The sequence below is a fragment of the Maylandia zebra genome, linkage group LG10 (assembly GCF_041146795.1).
Source record: "Maylandia zebra isolate NMK-2024a linkage group LG10, Mzebra_GT3a, whole genome shotgun sequence".
Taxonomy (NCBI): Eukaryota; Metazoa; Chordata; class Actinopteri; order Cichliformes; family Cichlidae; genus Maylandia; species Maylandia zebra.
In genome coordinates, this window is record NC_135176.1 from 19,470,233 (window position 1) to 19,488,502 (window position 18,270).

Genomic DNA, 18,270 nt, shown 5'->3' on the forward strand with positions numbered 1-18,270 from the left:
AAAGAGACAAACATACGGACAGACAGATTTTCTATCATATAGTAAGAAGAGGTGATTTACATTCATTTTAGGACTCATAGCGATGATATGTTCTTCTTCATGTGTTGCAACTTGAAAGGAATTTAAAAAAAAAAAACACAAGTAAAGATTTCCGCACCTCCCAATATACACTGTAATTATTTTCACACGCATACTAGACCAGATATTAAATGGTCTTTGGCCTGCCAGCTCCCCAGTACAAAGTCCTGTGATATCCAAATGCAACAATTTGTGTTGATGTGAGAATAGCACAGGTCCACTGAATCCATAGCTAGGTGGTTAGCTTGTGCATTGCTCATACATGCTCTGTCCAGGCAGCAACCTAATCTAAAGCAAACTGAACATTTTCCAGCAAATTATTTGAAAGCAATCTGAAGCTGACGACCTCCTGCCATGTGCTACATGCGAGGAAGGACAAGGACAACGTCCTCACCTGCTTCACCCGACACTATCGAATTTCCCAGAGGAACCCACCCGAGGGATTAATAAAGTTCTATCTAATCTAATCTAATCTAACTGAAGTCTGACCAGAATTATTCTTTTTAGTTAAAAATAACATTTTTGCTTCGCAGGTGTAAGCCTCTGCAAACCAATCAAGTTGTAGTTTACAACTTGGTCTCTCCAGAATCACAGTGAAGCTACACTGAGACTGCATTGTTGTAGGCAAGATAAGATTTCATGTTGATGTTGCTACAAGCAAGCAACTTTGTAACCTAAATACAAACATAACTACAAACCAGCTCTGGACTACAAACTAGCTAAGGACTTAACCAACTGGGAGATCAAACTCACCCTCTAGTTATACATTTTAAGGGTTTAAGAAAAGTCATGTCATGTTTTTTGTGTGTGGCTGTAATCTTTGTGGGATGGGATAGACTTTCAATTAATAAAAAACCGAGAGTAGCTTCTAGAGTAAATTGCCAGACTCCTCTGAGAGTTTCCTCTGATCCAAAAATGTTTTCTACAGAAGTGACATGCTCAAAATTGGCAACAATTGGTAACACCCACAAATGCAGGAACTCTGTGTCTGTGTAGGAAATGAACATTTGACCCTATAAACTAAGGGAAATATGTCCTGGAAGCTATTCTGAGTTAGTATAAAGTGGGATTTAACAGTTGTCATTTTATGTTGGTCTGGATGAACAGCGGAAGTCTTATTTAAACAATCTGCATACTGCATGTAAAGTGAAGAATAACGCTGTCTTTGTTCTGCTTTTTAGGAGCTGGCCGAAGGAGGAAGTGAGAAAGACCAAAAGACAGGAAGTGACCTCATTAAAACAACAGTGGTGCTATTGCATGATCCCACACTGTAAATGTCTTACCTGCCACAGAAGCTAAAGCTTCAGCACATCCCGCTTTTTACATTTCCATTTGCTTGGGTTTTATAAAAGGTTGCAGTGGTTCTCAACCGGATCAGATTCACCGCCAGGTGAAGATTGCTGTTTCCCTTTGTTAAATACTTTTTTTCCCTTTTTTGGATAATTAAGTCATTTTATTTTGGTCAAATTATTAAATGTCAATTTCTCAAGAAAGTTTCAAAAATAAAATAACGTGGGTAGAAAACCCCAGAAATTCCTGATGATCGGGTTGAGAACCACTACAGTGAAGAATCAGCATTTCTTTTCATCACTTTTTGTCTGTCTTTGCTGTGTTGATTATCATTTGTGTCGTTATGCAAGTATTGGCACAAATCCTCTGGGTTAAGACTGACACCAAGGACTCCCTCAGGGCAGCTCCTTCAGACCTGTCTGCATGCTGACGCAATGTGTAAAGAAATATAGGGCGACACTTCTACCCAGTTAAACTGGGATTTGTCTGCAGAGTGAATGGCCGAGCAGATAATTCACTGTTAGCATCTTTTACATCAGTGGACAAACAAGTAGTGTGTACAGACACAGAGACAAACAGCTGCTGTCACAGGAGAAGATGAAGGCAGTATTTTATGCAGTAGTGGTAGTCTTTTGATCCTTGAAAAGCAGTCTCTGGCCATGTGAGCTGTACTCAGGCCTCAGTAGTATCAGTAATGGAGCCTGAGGATTCTCACAGATACCACTTGAGGCCCACCTGTGAGATTCTTCCACTCATTTCACAACTTAATGGCACTGTTTTATAGCCACATCACACTCAATGGTATAAATGTAAAATATTGGTTAGCGTGCATATATTTTGATTGTTAGGAGGGTGTATTTGTCCTGACTTTCTGAATGGGCTTAGTTTTAGCTTTTACATTTGCTGTTGAGGTAAGCATTCAAGCTAAATGTGAGGTAATATGACTAGAGTACATGACATCCGAGGAGTACTGATTACTGCGTTTTCCTTCTGTTCATGAACCTCCTTTAACACTGTTGGGGAAACTGCTCACGTTTACTAGACTTTTTAAATTATGTTGAGAACTGTATTTAGCCTCATTTTACAAAGTCAAGTGCATTATTACAGTACTAAAATATTTGAGTTAGTCATTCTGTGTGTGTGTTTTTACAGTTTTTAAACCCGTTTACTACTATGATGAGTATAAGTGCTTTGTTTTCTACATTGTCCTTGAATGTGTGCTGAATCACAGTGCAGGCTGTGACGTCAGTGGGTCAAAAGTGGGGTGAGTGAATCTCGTCTTGCATTTGAGCTCATGTGCATCTCGAGCTCAGTGTGATTTTTAACATCTGTGTTTCTTTTTTTTTATGTGGCCTATGAAGAAAATTATGCACTTTTGTAAACTCTCTGACAATGCTCTCCGAAGTAAAGAGATGACCAATGACGACTTCTTTGTGTCATTATTTTATTGCTACTGGAGTAATTTAGCACGTACAAAAAAAACCCTATAATGAAACAACAAGGAGGGGTTTAACCACTTGGCAAGAGGAGGAAGCTCAACATCTAGAAGTAGATGTTGGTTTTTTAGCATATTGAACTGTGGTGGGTTCAACCGCAAGGTATGCTGTACTGAGAAAGGAAACAGACAACTGTGGCTTAGGGGAGTATAAAAAAAAACGCAGAACAGCAGTGAAGCTTTGTGTACGTGGTGACTCATATGAAGAGTGAACAATTAGTTGTTGATGCTGTACAAACTTTAACAAAAAGACAACTATTATGAAGAGCTGCAGTGCATATTTGGGCGCTGATTGAGATTGGGTACTGCCGAGTCAACATCAGTTAGTGATAAAGTGCCAGCGTGACAACTCTGCAGACTTGGCAAGTTATTTTAAAAGTCTGCGCTCCTTAATTTGGTAATGCAGGTCAAGCGTCACAACAGAACAGTTAGTAATTGTCAGTGCAGACAGTCATTGTTGTGGGCTATAGACAAGGGTTTTGAGTGATGTTGGTTACATAACTGATTGGGCCTTAAAGTCAAATGAAGGGGGGCTTTGAAGCCATTTTGGCATCCCACTGCACTCTAACCTGAGTAGGAACAATGTGCATACAAAGCCAAGTTTCTGCTCTTTGTTTGGGTTAGAAATGGATTCAAGGTATTAAAGGTGCATTAGGCTGCTTTTCAATTACTAGTAAAACCTTAAAATGAAACTGTTATTTCAGCCAATGGGGCAACTACATCAGTTTAGTTTAAATAGTAATAGGTATCCTAAAAGTACAGTTCAAAATGTGACTAGAATTAGGGAACATCTATTGGTGTCTTAGGACAGGTGTAAGCATTGGCCATCCAAGTCTATTGCACTGCTAATATTCTGTGACACGAAGCTCAGTCACTTGTGAGTCTCCGTCATCATAGAAAGTCAACACAGCTTTTTCAGTTCAAACACACCAATTTATTTTCCAGCGCCCTGCCGTCGAGCCAGGCTCAGTGGACGTTCTTCTTTATAGTGTTCTTCTCTAGTTTCTCCCAAACAGTCCACACAGTACCTTTGCCAATTACTGCACAGCGTCTCCCAGCAGTGATTAGCTCATGCACAACAGGTGTGTCACTCAGCTCGCTTGGCACTGCTCCCTGAACCAGCTCCACCTCTCCCCTCTACAGCTGAGCTACACATTCACATTCAGCCAATTTGGAATCACAACCTAACCAAACATGCGTGACTTTGAACTGTAGAAGGAAACCGGAATACCTGGAAAGAATCCATGCTGACGCAGGGAGAGCGTGTAAACTCCATCGAAGAGGGTCCCTGATGACGAGCATGTTGAAACCAGATACCCTCTTCCTATGTTAACAGTGTTAACTACTGCAGTACCGTGCTACCCTAGGATGGCATAATCATACTTAACTTATTTCCTTACCAGTGACGAGAAGCAACCCTAAAGTCTTAACAGCACTTTCTATAGCGTTGTTAGATAACATCATTCTACTCCCAGCTCATGTAAGTATTTGCCTTTTACATGAAATATCACAAAAGAAGCAACATTTAACACAAACTAGCTTCTTTGGTCTAAAAAAAGAGGACAAGAACAACTGGATATAGTTTTGTAGTGCTGTGCGTCATGCTGCTTGGAAGTTTTACAACACTGAAGCCTGGTAAAAATATTTGTTATGAGCAATACTCGCACAAGGTTTTGCTGATTAATTTGTTCATTATGCAGCTTACAGAGATGCAATGACTAACTCGGGCATGAGAAAAACAACCGAGGATGCAAATTAAAGAGAAACGGTAACTGAAAGTGGCATAAATCTATGACAGTATCAGTTTTGTGACAGAAGGGTCTCCTCCATATATCTACACCTGTTTCTGCTTTTCTGTCTGCAGTGCAGATTTGCCTGGACAATTTAACAAAAAATAAAAAAATATGCATATGCAGACATATAGCACAGCTAGTCTGAAGTTGCTGAATTGACAGGACTGTTTGCAGGAAACCTACAGCAAAACAAATTTAAAGCTCATTAGGTCATAATTTTGGTTTGAGAGGTCGATACTGAACGCTATCAATGGATTTGTTTGTCTGTTCTGAGCTGTTCCCCACAGTTATGCTTTAACTAATTTCTCCCTCTTTGTTCGTTGTGTGTGATGAATGGAGTTCTTTACTGCAGGATCTGGACAGTGCAGTAATTGGGGCATTCATAAAGAGATTATGCCTGCACTGATGGGAACAGGGCTTATTTCAAAACACACACACAAAACACGTCTCAGACCACTTATCACATAAGCACTCATTTAGGTTGTGAGTTTAACTCTCCTAAACTTGCTAGACTCTGCAGAAGAGTGTAACTATATCTTGCAGAGGTCTACATGCTGGACATAACAGGAGAGGGGAGGGTGAGGGAGGGCGTCTCTTATCGGATTGGTCTGTTTCTCAGCAGCCAGCAGGGGGAAACTGGCCAGCTGGTGTCAGTGGGTCAGACTCTTTTCTCACACAGCTTCTCTTCACATTCGAAAGGGAACTCATATTCACACAGGAAGCCTTTGAACACATGGAGAGAGAAAGGCAACGCCTGTCATCAGTCACAGCAGAGTAGGTGTATATGATCCGCTCACAATCACATGCTGCTAACAAGCTCCTTTCTGAACTGGGTGGACTGTGTTTGACAGCTGTCTGTCGGTTAACTGGCAAGGCAGAATGTCACGACGGGACCAGAGGTTTCGGCGAGGCACGAAAGGACGGTAAGAACTGAAATCTTTAGATACGCGTAAGAGTGAGCGAAAGGGGAGGAAGCGTATGAAAGAGTGAGTCAAAGGAAGAGAAAAAATTAATAGGGAAACTTCTAAACGTCTGCATGTATACTTCCTCAAACAGAAGTCTGCCAACAAAATAACACTTGAGGTTTATTTTTTTTGGAGGTTGTTTTTGCTCTAATGTTCACAATAACAAAAAAGCATGTTGGAGCACATTTCGCAAGTTACAAAAAAAATTATAATTTGTTTACTTTGTAAACATCCCTGTTCCTCAGGCCAAAACCTAAGAGTTAGCATTTAAAGTCTTTTATTTAGCATAAAGAAATATGTGAAACATCCAGCGTGACACAAGCAGTTTAAAAAAATCCTTTTAAGAGCTTTTTTTTTTTTTTTTAAAGGAAGTCCGACATACCAACGTACAGAACACGGAGGAAACGGTGGTAGGAGAAAACGTCATGAGATTGTTAACATCTGACCGAGGTTCAGTTCTGACGTCATAACTTCTTTAGAGACACGAGAACAAAGGGGATTTTTATTGACAGGAAAACACTCAGGTGACCAAAGAGAAATGTGGAGAGATGGATGAGGGGGCGGGCAGTAGAAACAGCTGAACTGATTCCAGGTTTTCTTGCAACCAGATGTGGAGCTGGAAGGTTCCACATCCGCGGCCTGCAGCACAGTAACAAAGACAGGAGGTCGAAAATAAACCTGCAGCGGTCTGATGGCTTTATTGCTTAATTATTTCCTTAGCAATGAAGGAGAAGCGAATCTTGGTCTCTAGCAGCACGTCCTACAGTGCTGTCAGAAAAAAAGAGATCCCACATGTGAGGGTGTGCGCACTGAAGAAGCAATGTGTTGCTCTATCAGCAACAACAAAACGAGCTGTTTGGTGTTGTTAACAAAAACACAAAGGGAAAGAGCTGCCTATAGTTTTCTGTGACGAAATACTAAAACCACAACAAAAACGGCAGAATGAATCGTGGCTTTAAGTTGTTTTGCAAGACTTAAGATCACTTTAACATATTATGAAGAAAACCTTTAAAAGAAACTATTGTAGGAATTATGCTTTATTCTCAATATGACACAACCTTTTGCTATTCTTACAAAAATGGATTCAAAGCATTTACCGCATGAGGTTTGGGGAGAGGAAACATGGGCCAGTACTCAACCCAGGAAGTCACCTCCCACTCCGGCTGCAGTGTTGGAGAGATAAGGAAGCAGGGCCTTTATCGTACACACTATAGTATTATTCTGCTTTAGCAGGGTAACGATGGGTCTCACTGTAATCTGCAAACTTTAAAGGCCTGAAACTGAACATTGTGCTCTGCATTTAAGGAATGCATGCTATTTTAATTTTTAACAGCTGTGTTGTGCAATCTTGAGTGGGTGTGTCTCTATGGGGAACATTGTTTTTGTGAAAACATGTGACTAGTCTCTTTGCATGAATAGTCCTTTTTTGTAAAAACCAATATTAATGTCACCCCGGGCTGATTGTCATGGTGATGTCAGCATAGAAGTAAAGATAAGTGTATTTCCTTTGGGTGTATGCCTCTTTGTGACCAGATCATATTGTTAACCAACATAAGAGAAGAAATGAGTAGAGTATGAGTGGAATCGTATACTGCGTTCATAAAAAGGAGCTAAACAGAAAGCAATAATCTGTTGTCTCACAGACCTTGAAATGTGATACTCTTTGTGAGGATTTCAAGTCCCACATCTTCCATCCATGGTTAGGCTCATGTTACTTTGTCTGCGTATCTGAATCTTTTCTTTTTTTTGTTTTTTGCTCAGGTTTTGTTCCACTTTCTCACTCTGTTACGCCATATTCTCCCGTTTCCCTCTTGTCTCTGCAGGTGTTGTGAATGTGGCTGTATTCTGTCTCACTGGTACTATGAAAGAGAGGGGCAGCTGTATTGTAAAAAGCACTACTGGTGCCGTTATGGAGGACACTGCCACGGTTGCAAGGAGACCATTGCAACAGGACTCATAATGGTAATATTGAAATCACTCAAAATTTTAACCAAAAAAAAAGATTCTGATGAAACTATCCCTCTGAACACAAATAATTCACAAGTTCCTCACTAAACTTTTTTTTTTTAATAATCTTGGCTACAAAACTTTAGCATACATGGATTTCTAAGCTTATAAGATGAAAGCCTGATTAGCTGCCCTCTCTGTTGTCTGACTCACTTAGTCCAAAGCAGTCTGAACTGTCAGCAACAAATCAATTGGACTAGTTTAAAAATATCCCACTTATTGATCATTCAAAGCTTACTGCTGTTCAGACTAACAAGTTAAAAAGAGTTTTATATAATATTCAGAAACGGAATATGGAATACCAAATCTCAGCATGCTCCACCAATTATTCATAAATTCAAAGCCTTCCCGACTTTTGGTTTCCTCCTGATATGAAAGCATTTATTTTCTCTTTTGACTCTAAGCTAGAGGATATCCTCTGAAAACATCCTTTATGCAAGAATGAACAGAAACAGCTCGAGTGTTTCACAGTTCAGAGTGGCCCAAATAAATGCGTTCTGGTAAAACTGTATTATGTTTTTCATACACTACTGCCCTGCATATAAACAGGTTGCTGGAGAGCAAAAGTATCATCCTGAATGCTTCACTTGCATGAGCTGTGATATGGTCATTGGAGATGGAGACACCTACACGCTTATCGAACGCTCTAAGCTCTACTGGTAAGTAAGACTCTGAAAGGAAAAATGTAAAGAAGTCTTGTGTGTTAGCAAATGTGTAAGCTGGAGATGAATGAGTGAAATGGAAACAACCTCTTTCTGACAGATTTACAGTTATGTTAAAGGTTAGGGACTCTGGGTGGTCCTATGGAAATACTAAGTAGATCCCATGATTCAATAGCTTGTAAAACCACTTTTAGCAGCAGTTGAAGTAAATGTTCTCTGTATGACTTCATCGGTCTCATGTTATTTTGGAAAATTTCTTTCCAAAATTGCTTTAGTTAATTGAGGTTAGCAGGGATTTGTTTATGCACAGTTCTCTTAAGGTCCCACCAGAACATTTCTATCAGAGTAAGATCTGGACTTTTACTGGACACATTGAGTCGTTTCTTTTCAGCCAATCGGTTGTAGATTTTCCACAGTGCTTGAGATCATTGTCCTGTCCCAGTTTCGGCCAAGCCTAAGTTTATAGTCGACTCAATGACTGTCAGGTGACCAGGTCCTGTGGCTGCTAAATAAGCCCAAATCATCGCCCCTCCACCACCGTGCTTGACAGCTGTTTTGAGACGTTTGTGTTGATATTCTGTTTTTGTTTTTGTTTTTTACAAACATTGTATGTGCATTATGGCCAAAGGATGCTAAATCAGAAGTCTTTTAGGTCTGTCCAAATGCCACTTTGCCAGCCTAAGCTATCCTACCATGTTCTTCTCTCAACACTTCCAAACAAGCCATACTTGTTCGTTTTTTTTTTTTGTTTTGTTTTGTTTTTTTTATAAACTGTACTGTTATGAACTTTAACCTTTTAACATGCTGAGCCCTGTGGATTCTGAGATGTGGCTCTTAAATTTCTACATTTTCACTGAGCATTGCACAGTCGACCTTGCAACAGAGGTTCTCTGCACTCTTGGGAAGACTGTAGCATTGTGAATGCTCCAGATATGCAAACTGTCCAAACTTCTGCTTTTATGGAGGTGCTTACATTTGCTGAAGATTGATTAATCAAGTGCATTTGATTAGCAGGACCTGATGTTTCATTTTAGTTCTTTTTGAAGCAATAAGGGTGTACTTAGTTTTTCACAGGAAACTGAGTACACTGTGTAAACCTTTTTTTTTTTTTCTTCCCCCCCTTCCTTCAAGTCACTATAGTATTCATCTTTTGATTTGCCTCTGCAGTGGTCACTGCTATTGTCAGGGTGCTGTATCGGACGTGGAGCCAACTTCTCCAGTTACCAAGAGACCACACATGGTGGCGCTGGTCTCTTTCCCTCCACATGCAGTCGGACAACGAGGCCTGAGTGTAGTCATTGATTTCGGCAAAGACAAAAGTCCTCTTGTGACTGTGACAGAGTGAGTCTCTGAATTTAGCCATTAACAATTCTGACCCTCACGTCTCGCCCACCTATTCAATCACTGTCATTCTGTTCAGGCTGGACTCATCAGTCCTAAGCCCTGACCTGCTATCCTCTGTCCACACTGGTGATCAAGTATTGGAGGTTAACGGCATCCCAGTGCGCAATATTTCTCCAGAGGAGGTAGGCCTCAAACTACCCACTGCTTCAGTTATAACATCACAAGTTTAAGAGAGAAGAGACAAAAATGTCAACGTGACCATAATGTTAAATGTCCTTTCCACTAGATAAACCGTGTAATCCAGAACACAAGCAGACCACTGCAGCTGACCATTGAGCACAACCCACAGGCACCTCATGACCTCTTTCACTCGGACAGTCCCTCGGATAACATCTCTTGTCCTGAGCCCCCTGTCCGCAACAAACTATCTTCAACCCAGAAACTCCCAAGTCTGGAGGAAGAGCCAAGTCCCAGAGAAGAACCAGATGAGCAAAATGAACAAATTAGGATGAGACTCTCACCATCTCAGCACCAAGGGACCCCAGGAATCCGATCCAGAAACATTTCGTAAGTGATGTCAGCTGACAGCTTGCCTTAACTCAATACTCTCCCCTTTCTAAGTCTTTGTTTCTTTCTCAGGCGCAGCTGCAGTATAGATAAGTGCCACGTGTCTCCTGGAATGCTGTCGCTTTTATCTCAAAAAAAAGAAATGGTTCGCTCAGAGTCTCTTCGAGTAGATCCAGGAGACCGGGCGCACCGCATCTTTAGACCTTCAGACCTCATCCACGGAGAAGTGCTGGGCAAGGGCTGCTTTGGACAGGCTGTCAAGGTGCCTTGCTGTTTCCATCATTTTGTTGCCTGACTGCAACTCGCTTTTAGTTGTAATGCTGATTTTAATCAGCAGCACTGTTATGAACTTATCTCTCTCTCTAAAGGTAACGCATCAGGAGACTGGGGAGGTCATGGTGATGAAAGAGTTGATACGCTTCGACGAAGAGACGCAGAAGACTTTTTTAAAGGAGGTAAGTGGTCGTGGGCGCAGAAAAGGCCTGAAGAGAGCATGACATGTTTAACCAGCATCCCTCTCAATTTGTACAGGTAAAGGTGATGCGCTGTTTGGACCATCCCAATGTTCTCAAGTTCATTGGGCTGTTTTATAAGGACAAGCGAATACATTTTGTCTCTGAATACATCCAGGGAGGAACTCTTCGAGAGACTATCATAAAAATGGTAGGTTAAACTAAGTTTTTATGTTTCTTCATGAGAACCATCAGCATACACAAACACAACATGGTGGTCATAATCTTTCTGTTGCAGGACAAGGATTTTCCCTGGAAAATTAGAGTTGGGTATGCTAAAGACATTGCAGCTGGGATGGTAAGTCTTTCAAGCCAATACTCTAAGAATAAAAAAACTTTTATTGCAAAATTAAGCTGTTTTGGTAAAAAACTTGTCAAATATATATATCATCTCTCCTTCACAGGCTTATCTACACTCCATGAATGTTATCCACCGAGATCTAAACTCATACAACTGCCTGGTCAGAGAGGTGAACAGATGTTTTATAGCACACATGTCAAAAATTACAGTATCTTCCATTATATAGCTCCACTTCAAAAACTGCTTTGTTACTTGAATGTGTTACTTTATTTAAATCTGAAATTATATCAACAAAACAAGCAAAACTTTGGTCCAGATACATTTCTAATCCAATTCCAAGACTTGTTCTTATTATTCTGCCAATGGTGAAAGGAGATCAACAGTTCTTGAATGTTAATGAATTTTACTTATTAAAATTCATTATACATACCACTTTCAAATAAATAAAGACTTCACAGCTGATTGTTATAACTTCTTTACCCCTCTTTGGTTGTGTAGAACCAGTCTGTGGTGGTGGCAGATTTTGGACTAGCCAGGTTGGTAATGGAGGAGAGAAACCAGAGCAGAACATCTTCGTTTGAACGTCCGACAAAAGGGACGCTGTCAGAGCTCCGCAAGCATGACCGCAGGAAGCGGTATACTGTGGTAGGAAACCCCTACTGGATGGCGCCTGAGATGATCCACGGTGAGTACACAAGCTAGGACACTACTACTTATGTTGAGGGGTGATCAGATTCTGAATCAAGCTCCTAAACCTTCACGCCTTTCGTAACATAGTTTGCAATAAACCTTTGGTATTGGTGGGTGCAGATTTAAAAAAATACATGCGTGTATTATTTCTTATGACAAAATGAAAATGGGATTCACAGGACATTTTCTAAATTCATTCAGGATTTATAAAAGCTGCTATCTTCAATATTAAACAGTGAAGATATTTAAATAATGGCCTGAGGATAAGTAGCTCCACATAATGAATGCAGAACCACTGAATATCCAGGACAGGCTAAGAATTTCTTCTTCATTTTCCTCCCAGGGAAAACCTATGATGAACGGGTAGACATCTTTTCCTTTGGCATCATGTTATGCGAGGTAAGAAAATCTGGACTGCTAAAAAGATTTCTGAAAATGCCACGTTTCTAAAACTTTTAACAGTTTTAAGGCTGAGTATGTCTCTGTCTTAAGATAATAGGGAGGGTGAGTGCAGATCCTGACTACCTTCCAAGAAGAAATGACTTTGGGCTGAATGTGGCAGGTTTCCTGCAGCAGTACCACCCTCCACAGTGCCCCTCTGCTTTCATGCCACTGGCTGTTCTCTGCTGTGACATGGACGCTGATAAACGGTAAGATTGCACCACAAGTAAATTAGATGGAGCTCAAGTATGTCTGTTGTTGACAATTATAAACTAATAGGCAAAGTCTTACCGTTTTTGTTTTTTCACCAGTACATACAGAAACAATAAATACTTTTCCAGCGTTCTTTTTGCTACCCAAACAGTGAATACTTCACTGAGTAATTCAGTAAATAATCTAGCTGCTGAATAGCCTACCAGTGGCGAAAAGTTTACATCAACTCATCATTGGCGTGAATGTCATAATGATTTTGGGGCTTTTATTAAATTCTTTGAACTTTTTCCAGGGTGAAATGATCGTACAGCACACATCTTTAATGTCTCTAAAAAAAACAAGAATCTATTCACACAAGGTCAAAAGTATACATACAAGTTGAAATGTATACATACTCGTATTTTAATAAGTGTTAAGAAGGTTCTACAGTGTTGATGCATGCTGAGTCATCCAGGTAAGTAAATCCTAAAAGGTCGATTCTGTTCATCTGAAACGTTTCGTGACAAGGTTCTACAGTGTCTTTTAACTTGACAAAGCCCAGCTCTAATAACGTCTCATGAGCAAACATGATCAACTACAACTGTTAGTTTCTCTTTAACAGCATAAAAACGATTGGTTTGGCAGCACTCATTGGTTTGATCAATACTCTAAACATTGGAAAAGATCAAAGCTCTAAGAAGGAAAATTGTAGATTCACAGAAGTTGGGAAGATCTCTTGAAGCCAACAACTGCAGATTCCACAATCCTCAACCTCATCCTCAAACAGCTGTACATCAGTACAAGTTATTCACATGTGTCACCAGTTTGCCAAAGAACACCCAAACTGTCACCCTCAGATGACAGGCATTTGATAACGATGTTCAAGAACAGCCCAGGAACTACCAAGGCTCAAGCATGAATTGGAAACAGCTGGAAAACCACCATCACTGTGGAGCGTGAAGCCAGTTTTACACCACCATGGACTTGGATGATGCCCACCAAGAAAGAAGCCCTTGCTCCAAAATAGACACCTTCAAGCTCAACTGAAATTTTCCCACATAGACTCGCCATGCCTTCTGGAGAAAAGTTTTATGGTCAGACGAGACAAAGATTGAGTTATCTGGCCACAATGCCAAGAGGTATGTTTGGAGGAGTAAAGGTGAGGCTTTCAAACCTGGGAACCCTGTACCAGCTGTCAAACATCGCAGTGGTAGCATCATTCTCTGGGGCTGTTTTGCTGCCAATAGTACTGGTACATTGCAAATAGTGGCCTTTCCAAAGCCTCAACCCAATTGAAAATGTTTGGACTATGCTTAAAGACCACGTCAGTGCCAGGAAACCAACCAATCGAAATCAACTCTACCAATTCTGCCAAGAAGAGTGGTCAAATATTCAGCCAGAATTATGCCAGAAGCTTGTTGATGAGTAACAAAATAGGGTTCCTTGAGGTTCAACTTGTTAAGGGATATTTAACTAAACATTAGTTTTGGGGTATGGATATATTTGAGCCTGTATTTATACTTTTGACCCTGTTTGGGCTACTTATTTTCAAAAAATTTTAATGTCATTAAAGATGTATGCTGTACCATCATTATACCCTGGACACAAAAGTAAATGATTAAAAGCCCATAATTACCATGGCATTTATGCACATGACCTCTGACAATATGTGGCAGAGCATCTTAAAACTTCTCATTAATGCAACTTTTGCCTTTCAGTCCGTCCTTTTTGAAGCTGGAGGAGTGGCTGGAGAACCTGCTGATGCACCTGGATATTGGTCTGCCTCTGCTCTCTGAGTTAGAGCAGCTCTGCAAAGCTTTTTGGCAGAATAATAACCACCAATGCTCTGAAAACACAAATAACCACACTGAGCCGAATCAATTTACTGAAAACAAAGACCAAAATGGCAGACTTGACAGCCACACAAACCACGAGCAGAACGCTCAGGCTGACCTTACTGTGAGGACTGGGTCAGAGGGTAGAAACCAGTCGTGCCGCAGGTCGATAAGCACAGACTCATGCAATCATGGCTCTGAAACCTATGAACACAGTAACCCTGCAGAACAACTAGGAGCCCGGCGTGAGCAGTCAAGACCAGTACCAGAGCAGTTAAATGGGTCCAGGAGGATATACAAAGCATTGTGGGACACATCTACAGAGGATGGCTCATTTCTTTGATTGATGACCAAGATGGGACACATCTACAAAGCCCAGTGTTAAAGGAATAAGACTGTTTGTGGAGACATTTGTGTCTTTTCAGTCAAGTAAATTAGTCATGAAACTGCATTTGTGAGAGGAATATGTAAATGTAGAATCATGCAAGATATTCAACATGCGAAGCAGTAAATATTTGTATGTTGCCCACATTGGTCTCATACTCCACTGTGAACCAGTATTTATGTGATTGCAGCTAGAGCCCTGCTGACACTGAGAATAGCAAATATCAAAATTGAAATTAACTGTTTCCATTTTTTTTTTTTTTTTTTTTTTTTTTTTAAATGGAAATGCACAAAAAGAACTAAATTTTATTTAAATTCCATAAAAATTGTCAGTGGACAGATTAAGTAAAGACAATCCTTTTTTATAATTTACCTCGACTGTTTTTTGGGGGGATTTTTGTTTTGTTGTTGTTGTTTTTGTTTTGTGTACTGCAGCTGGTCTTTACTTATTGGCCAACAACATAAGCTAAATCTGGTTGTTTACCATTTAGGCTCTAGTTTCACTTTTACCAAGAAGCTGTGGAACACATGTCACTTTATGTCGCCTTATGTATTTGCTGCGGAAAAGTGTCAAACCGAATCTAACCCAACTGAGGACATTAAAACTTCTACTGCTACTAAACTATAATTAAGAAAATAAAGAGATGCAAGTCAAAAATTTTAACTACGATGTAGCAAAGATTTATTTACCAAACATTACACAAAATTAAATATAAACTATTTAATATTTTAAAATGCTGACCTTATTAAAGACAAATTAGCCAGAATTATCAGCACGGTTCTTCTTAAAGGATTGCACGCATTTTTGTTATGATGGACTGTTTACACTCACCTTTTAGGTACACCCTTTTGCCTTAGTTCTTCATGGCATAGAGTCTGGAAACATTTCTCAGATCCACTCAACACACAGTTGCTGCAGATTTGTCGGCTGCATATCCATGATGTGGATCTCTCGTTCCACCGCATCTCAAAGGTGCTGTAATAGATTGGGATCTGGTGACTGTGGAGGCCACTTGAGTGCAAAGAAGTCATTGACATGTTCAAGAAACCAGTTTGAGATTATTTGAACTTTGGGACAAATGATCTCATTCTGCTGGAAGTTGTGCACTGCGGTCATAATTCATTATGAGTCTCCCCCATTTTTATTTTATTTATTTTTTAAGATATATTTCACAGTCACCTCAAGGAACTTTATATTGTAGGTTAAAACATCACAACATAAAAACCCTAAAGGGATAGAAATGGTCAGCAGCTGTACTAAGGTAGGCTGAGGTATTTAAATGATGCTCAGTTGGGGCCCGAAGTATCCCCTGCAACATGAATACATGCATCCTTGTATCACCATTGATACAAGGATGCATGTATTCATGCTTTCATGTTGTTTGGGTCAAAGTATGACCCCACCATACAAATGTTGCAGCAGAAATCGGGCACTGTTTTGTTTTGTTTTGTTGTTCAAATGCAGTGATCGTATGCATACTGTAGTCTGTTTCCTGTTCTTAGCTGTGGCCTTCCAATTAAAGGTTCAACATGGTGTGCATTCAGAGATGCTTTTCTACATACCATGGTTTTAACAAGTGGCTATTTGAGTTACCATTGCCTTTCTATCTGCTTAAGCCAGTCTGCCCATTCTCTGACCTCTAGCATCAACAAGGCCTTTTCTCTCACAGATCTGCTGCTCACTGGATATTTTCTTTTCTTCCCTGACAATTCTTTGTAAACCCCAGACATAGGAAAATCCCATTTAAATGATCAGTTTCTGAAATACTCAGCTCATCCCATCTGTCAGTACCAACCATGCCATGTTCAAAATCATTTGTTCCCTCTCTAATCTTAAATTGATTTGAAATTTAGCAGGACAACCTCCAAATTCTTCATATTAAATCTCTTAACAAATTTGAATAAATTATAATATAATCCCATGACCTAGCTAATATAAACTCACCCCCTGTAGGCTTGAGTGGGGGCCCTCTCTTGACAAAAACATTACTGTAGCCAACAAGGTGTCAGTCTGTAAATCAACCAGCAATATTTGAAAAATAAAGCAGCTCAATGATGTTCAGAGTTGACATTAAGAAATTTAGTCCAGAAATATATCGTGAAGACTTTTTAATCATTTGGAAGAAAAAGCTGAACAAACACTTAAAGATTAGCCTCACGTGTTAGCATATATTTAAATCCAATCGTTTTCCTGCTTGTTTATTGATTGATTTATTGTCTAAATGTGACTACTTTACTATATAACGACATGAATGTGTACACACTTACCAAAATATTTAACATACTTTTCTTATACAAAAAAAGCCGTTAGGCTAGCTTAGTTAAACTGGCTAATCTTGACTAAATGTACCTAAATACAATAATATTAAAACATAAAAATGGCAGCAACTTTCAGACTCAAGCTTTCATGGTTGCCAAAAAAATTAAAAATGATTGCATAAATATAACTCAATAAGCACAGATAGCTAAGTAAGCTGAAGCGCTAACCTTGTTTACGTCTACAGTACTATACAGGTCTTTTTGGCTTCACAAAGATTAAACGAAGAGAATTTTATGGACTTTTAGTATTAAAACTGGGCTAGCCCACATGTGGTTGTGGACTTACTCCAGGGAGCATACTTACAAAACAACTACGGGTAGTAGAAAATCCACAACACTTACTGCTTTGATAGACTCCACTCTTCTTCATTGTAACACACTTTGAGCCACTCGATAGAAATGCTGGAAATTTTACTCACTACTTTTGTCAGATCTTTAATTATGGTATTATAATCTACTGCTAAGATAATGTTTCCTTCTTTTTTTTTTCTTTTTTAAGGTTTCTCCTATAAATAGGAAGTTATTTGTATCTTATGCCACCTCAAGCTTGGATTGCCAGTCTTAAATACTCCAAACATATTTTTTGTGTAAAATTAACTCACTGTGGTCAGAGGTTTATAACAACTCATCATGTGCATAAATGTCATGGTAATTTTGAGCTTTTAGTGGTTTCTTTGAGCTTTCTATTTGCTATGTGGAAGGATTGTACATCATAGATTTTTAATGACTTAAATAAACAATGGGTCACAAATCAGAATTTAAACAGTATTTTCTATAATCCACACAGGTTTAGTTATACATAGAGCCTCAGATTGACCAATACTCCAAACAATGAGGAAGTCCATGGATCTCAGTGAAGATCTATGACGCTGTACTGTAGATTTACAGAAGTTGGGAAGAATTAAGAGTACCTTCTAATTCTTCAACTTTACCTCAAATCAACAGCTGGATGAATGAATCTTTAAAATATTGAGAAGTTCCACCTGGACAATGATCCCAAACACACATCAAAACTGGTTTTGGAAAGTAGGCTTACATCCAGCTTCTGGGAGGGCCTTTCCAAAGTACCAACCTCAATCCTATTGAAAATTTGTGAACGAAGTTTAAAATCTGTGTCTGTGACAGGAAACCAACTAATTTAAATGAACTTTACCAAAACTGATCAAATTTCCAGCCAGAATTGTGCTTGAAGCTTGTTTATAGCTACTAAAAGCATCTGGTTGAGGTGCAGCTTGCTAAGGGATATATAACCAAATATTACATTTGACTTCTGTATGTATGCTTTTGACCCTCTGTGGATTAGAGAAAATGCAAAACACACTCAAACTTTTGCACGAAATTTGTGTTTTTTAAATATATTAAAGATTCACAATCATTCCATTAACATTATTATAA

General features: G+C 39.5%; 2 protein-coding genes and 1 long non-coding RNA gene across 11 annotated transcripts in view; 2 read left to right on the forward strand and 1 right to left on the reverse strand.

Annotated features, from left to right (window-relative positions):
• Positions 1 to 2,791, forward strand: part of elnb (elastin b) — a 23,810-nt gene extending 21,019 nt beyond the window's left edge. For all 5 annotated transcript variants that reach the window (XM_014407843.3, XM_076889276.1, XM_076889277.1 and 2 more), the window contains one exon: positions 1,260 to 2,791. In XM_014407843.3, coding sequence (XP_014263329.3) covers positions 1,260 to 1,282 — 23 coding nt within the window. In that variant the 3' untranslated portion in view covers positions 1,283 to 2,791. The remainder of the gene's footprint in view (positions 1 to 1,259) is intronic.
• LOC143420850 (uncharacterized) overlaps positions 1 to 15,602 on the reverse strand; it is a 27,518-nt gene extending 11,916 nt beyond the window's left edge. For both annotated transcript variants that reach the window (XR_013100587.1, XR_013100586.1), the window contains exon 1: positions 15,389 to 15,602. This is a non-coding gene — a long non-coding RNA (uncharacterized LOC143420850). The remainder of the gene's footprint in view (positions 1 to 15,388) is intronic.
• On the forward strand, positions 3,923 to 16,090 carry LOC101471960 (LIM domain kinase 1). 4 transcript variants are annotated; one of them, XM_004550215.4, is made up of 17 exons: positions 3,923 to 4,343; positions 5,336 to 5,430; positions 5,508 to 5,579; positions 7,445 to 7,583; positions 8,178 to 8,287; positions 9,458 to 9,631; positions 9,711 to 9,816; positions 9,921 to 10,201; positions 10,274 to 10,463; positions 10,570 to 10,656; positions 10,733 to 10,864; positions 10,952 to 11,011; positions 11,118 to 11,183; positions 11,513 to 11,699; positions 12,048 to 12,103; positions 12,197 to 12,354; positions 14,056 to 16,090. In XM_004550215.4, exons 2-17 carry the CDS (start codon positions 5,390 to 5,392, stop codon positions 14,513 to 14,515), a joined length of 2,319 nt encoding a protein of 772 aa, XP_004550272.3. In that variant the 5' UTR covers positions 3,923 to 4,343; positions 5,336 to 5,389; the 3' UTR covers positions 14,516 to 16,090. The 4 variants fall into 4 exon arrangements, with proteins under 4 accessions (XP_004550272.3, XP_004550271.3, XP_004550273.3 ...); XM_004550214.4 differs by having other exon boundaries at positions 5,356 to 5,430; XM_004550216.4 differs by lacking the exon at positions 5,336 to 5,430 and having other exon boundaries at positions 3,924 to 4,343.
• The last annotated feature ends 2,180 nt before the right edge of the window (positions 16,091 to 18,270 follow it).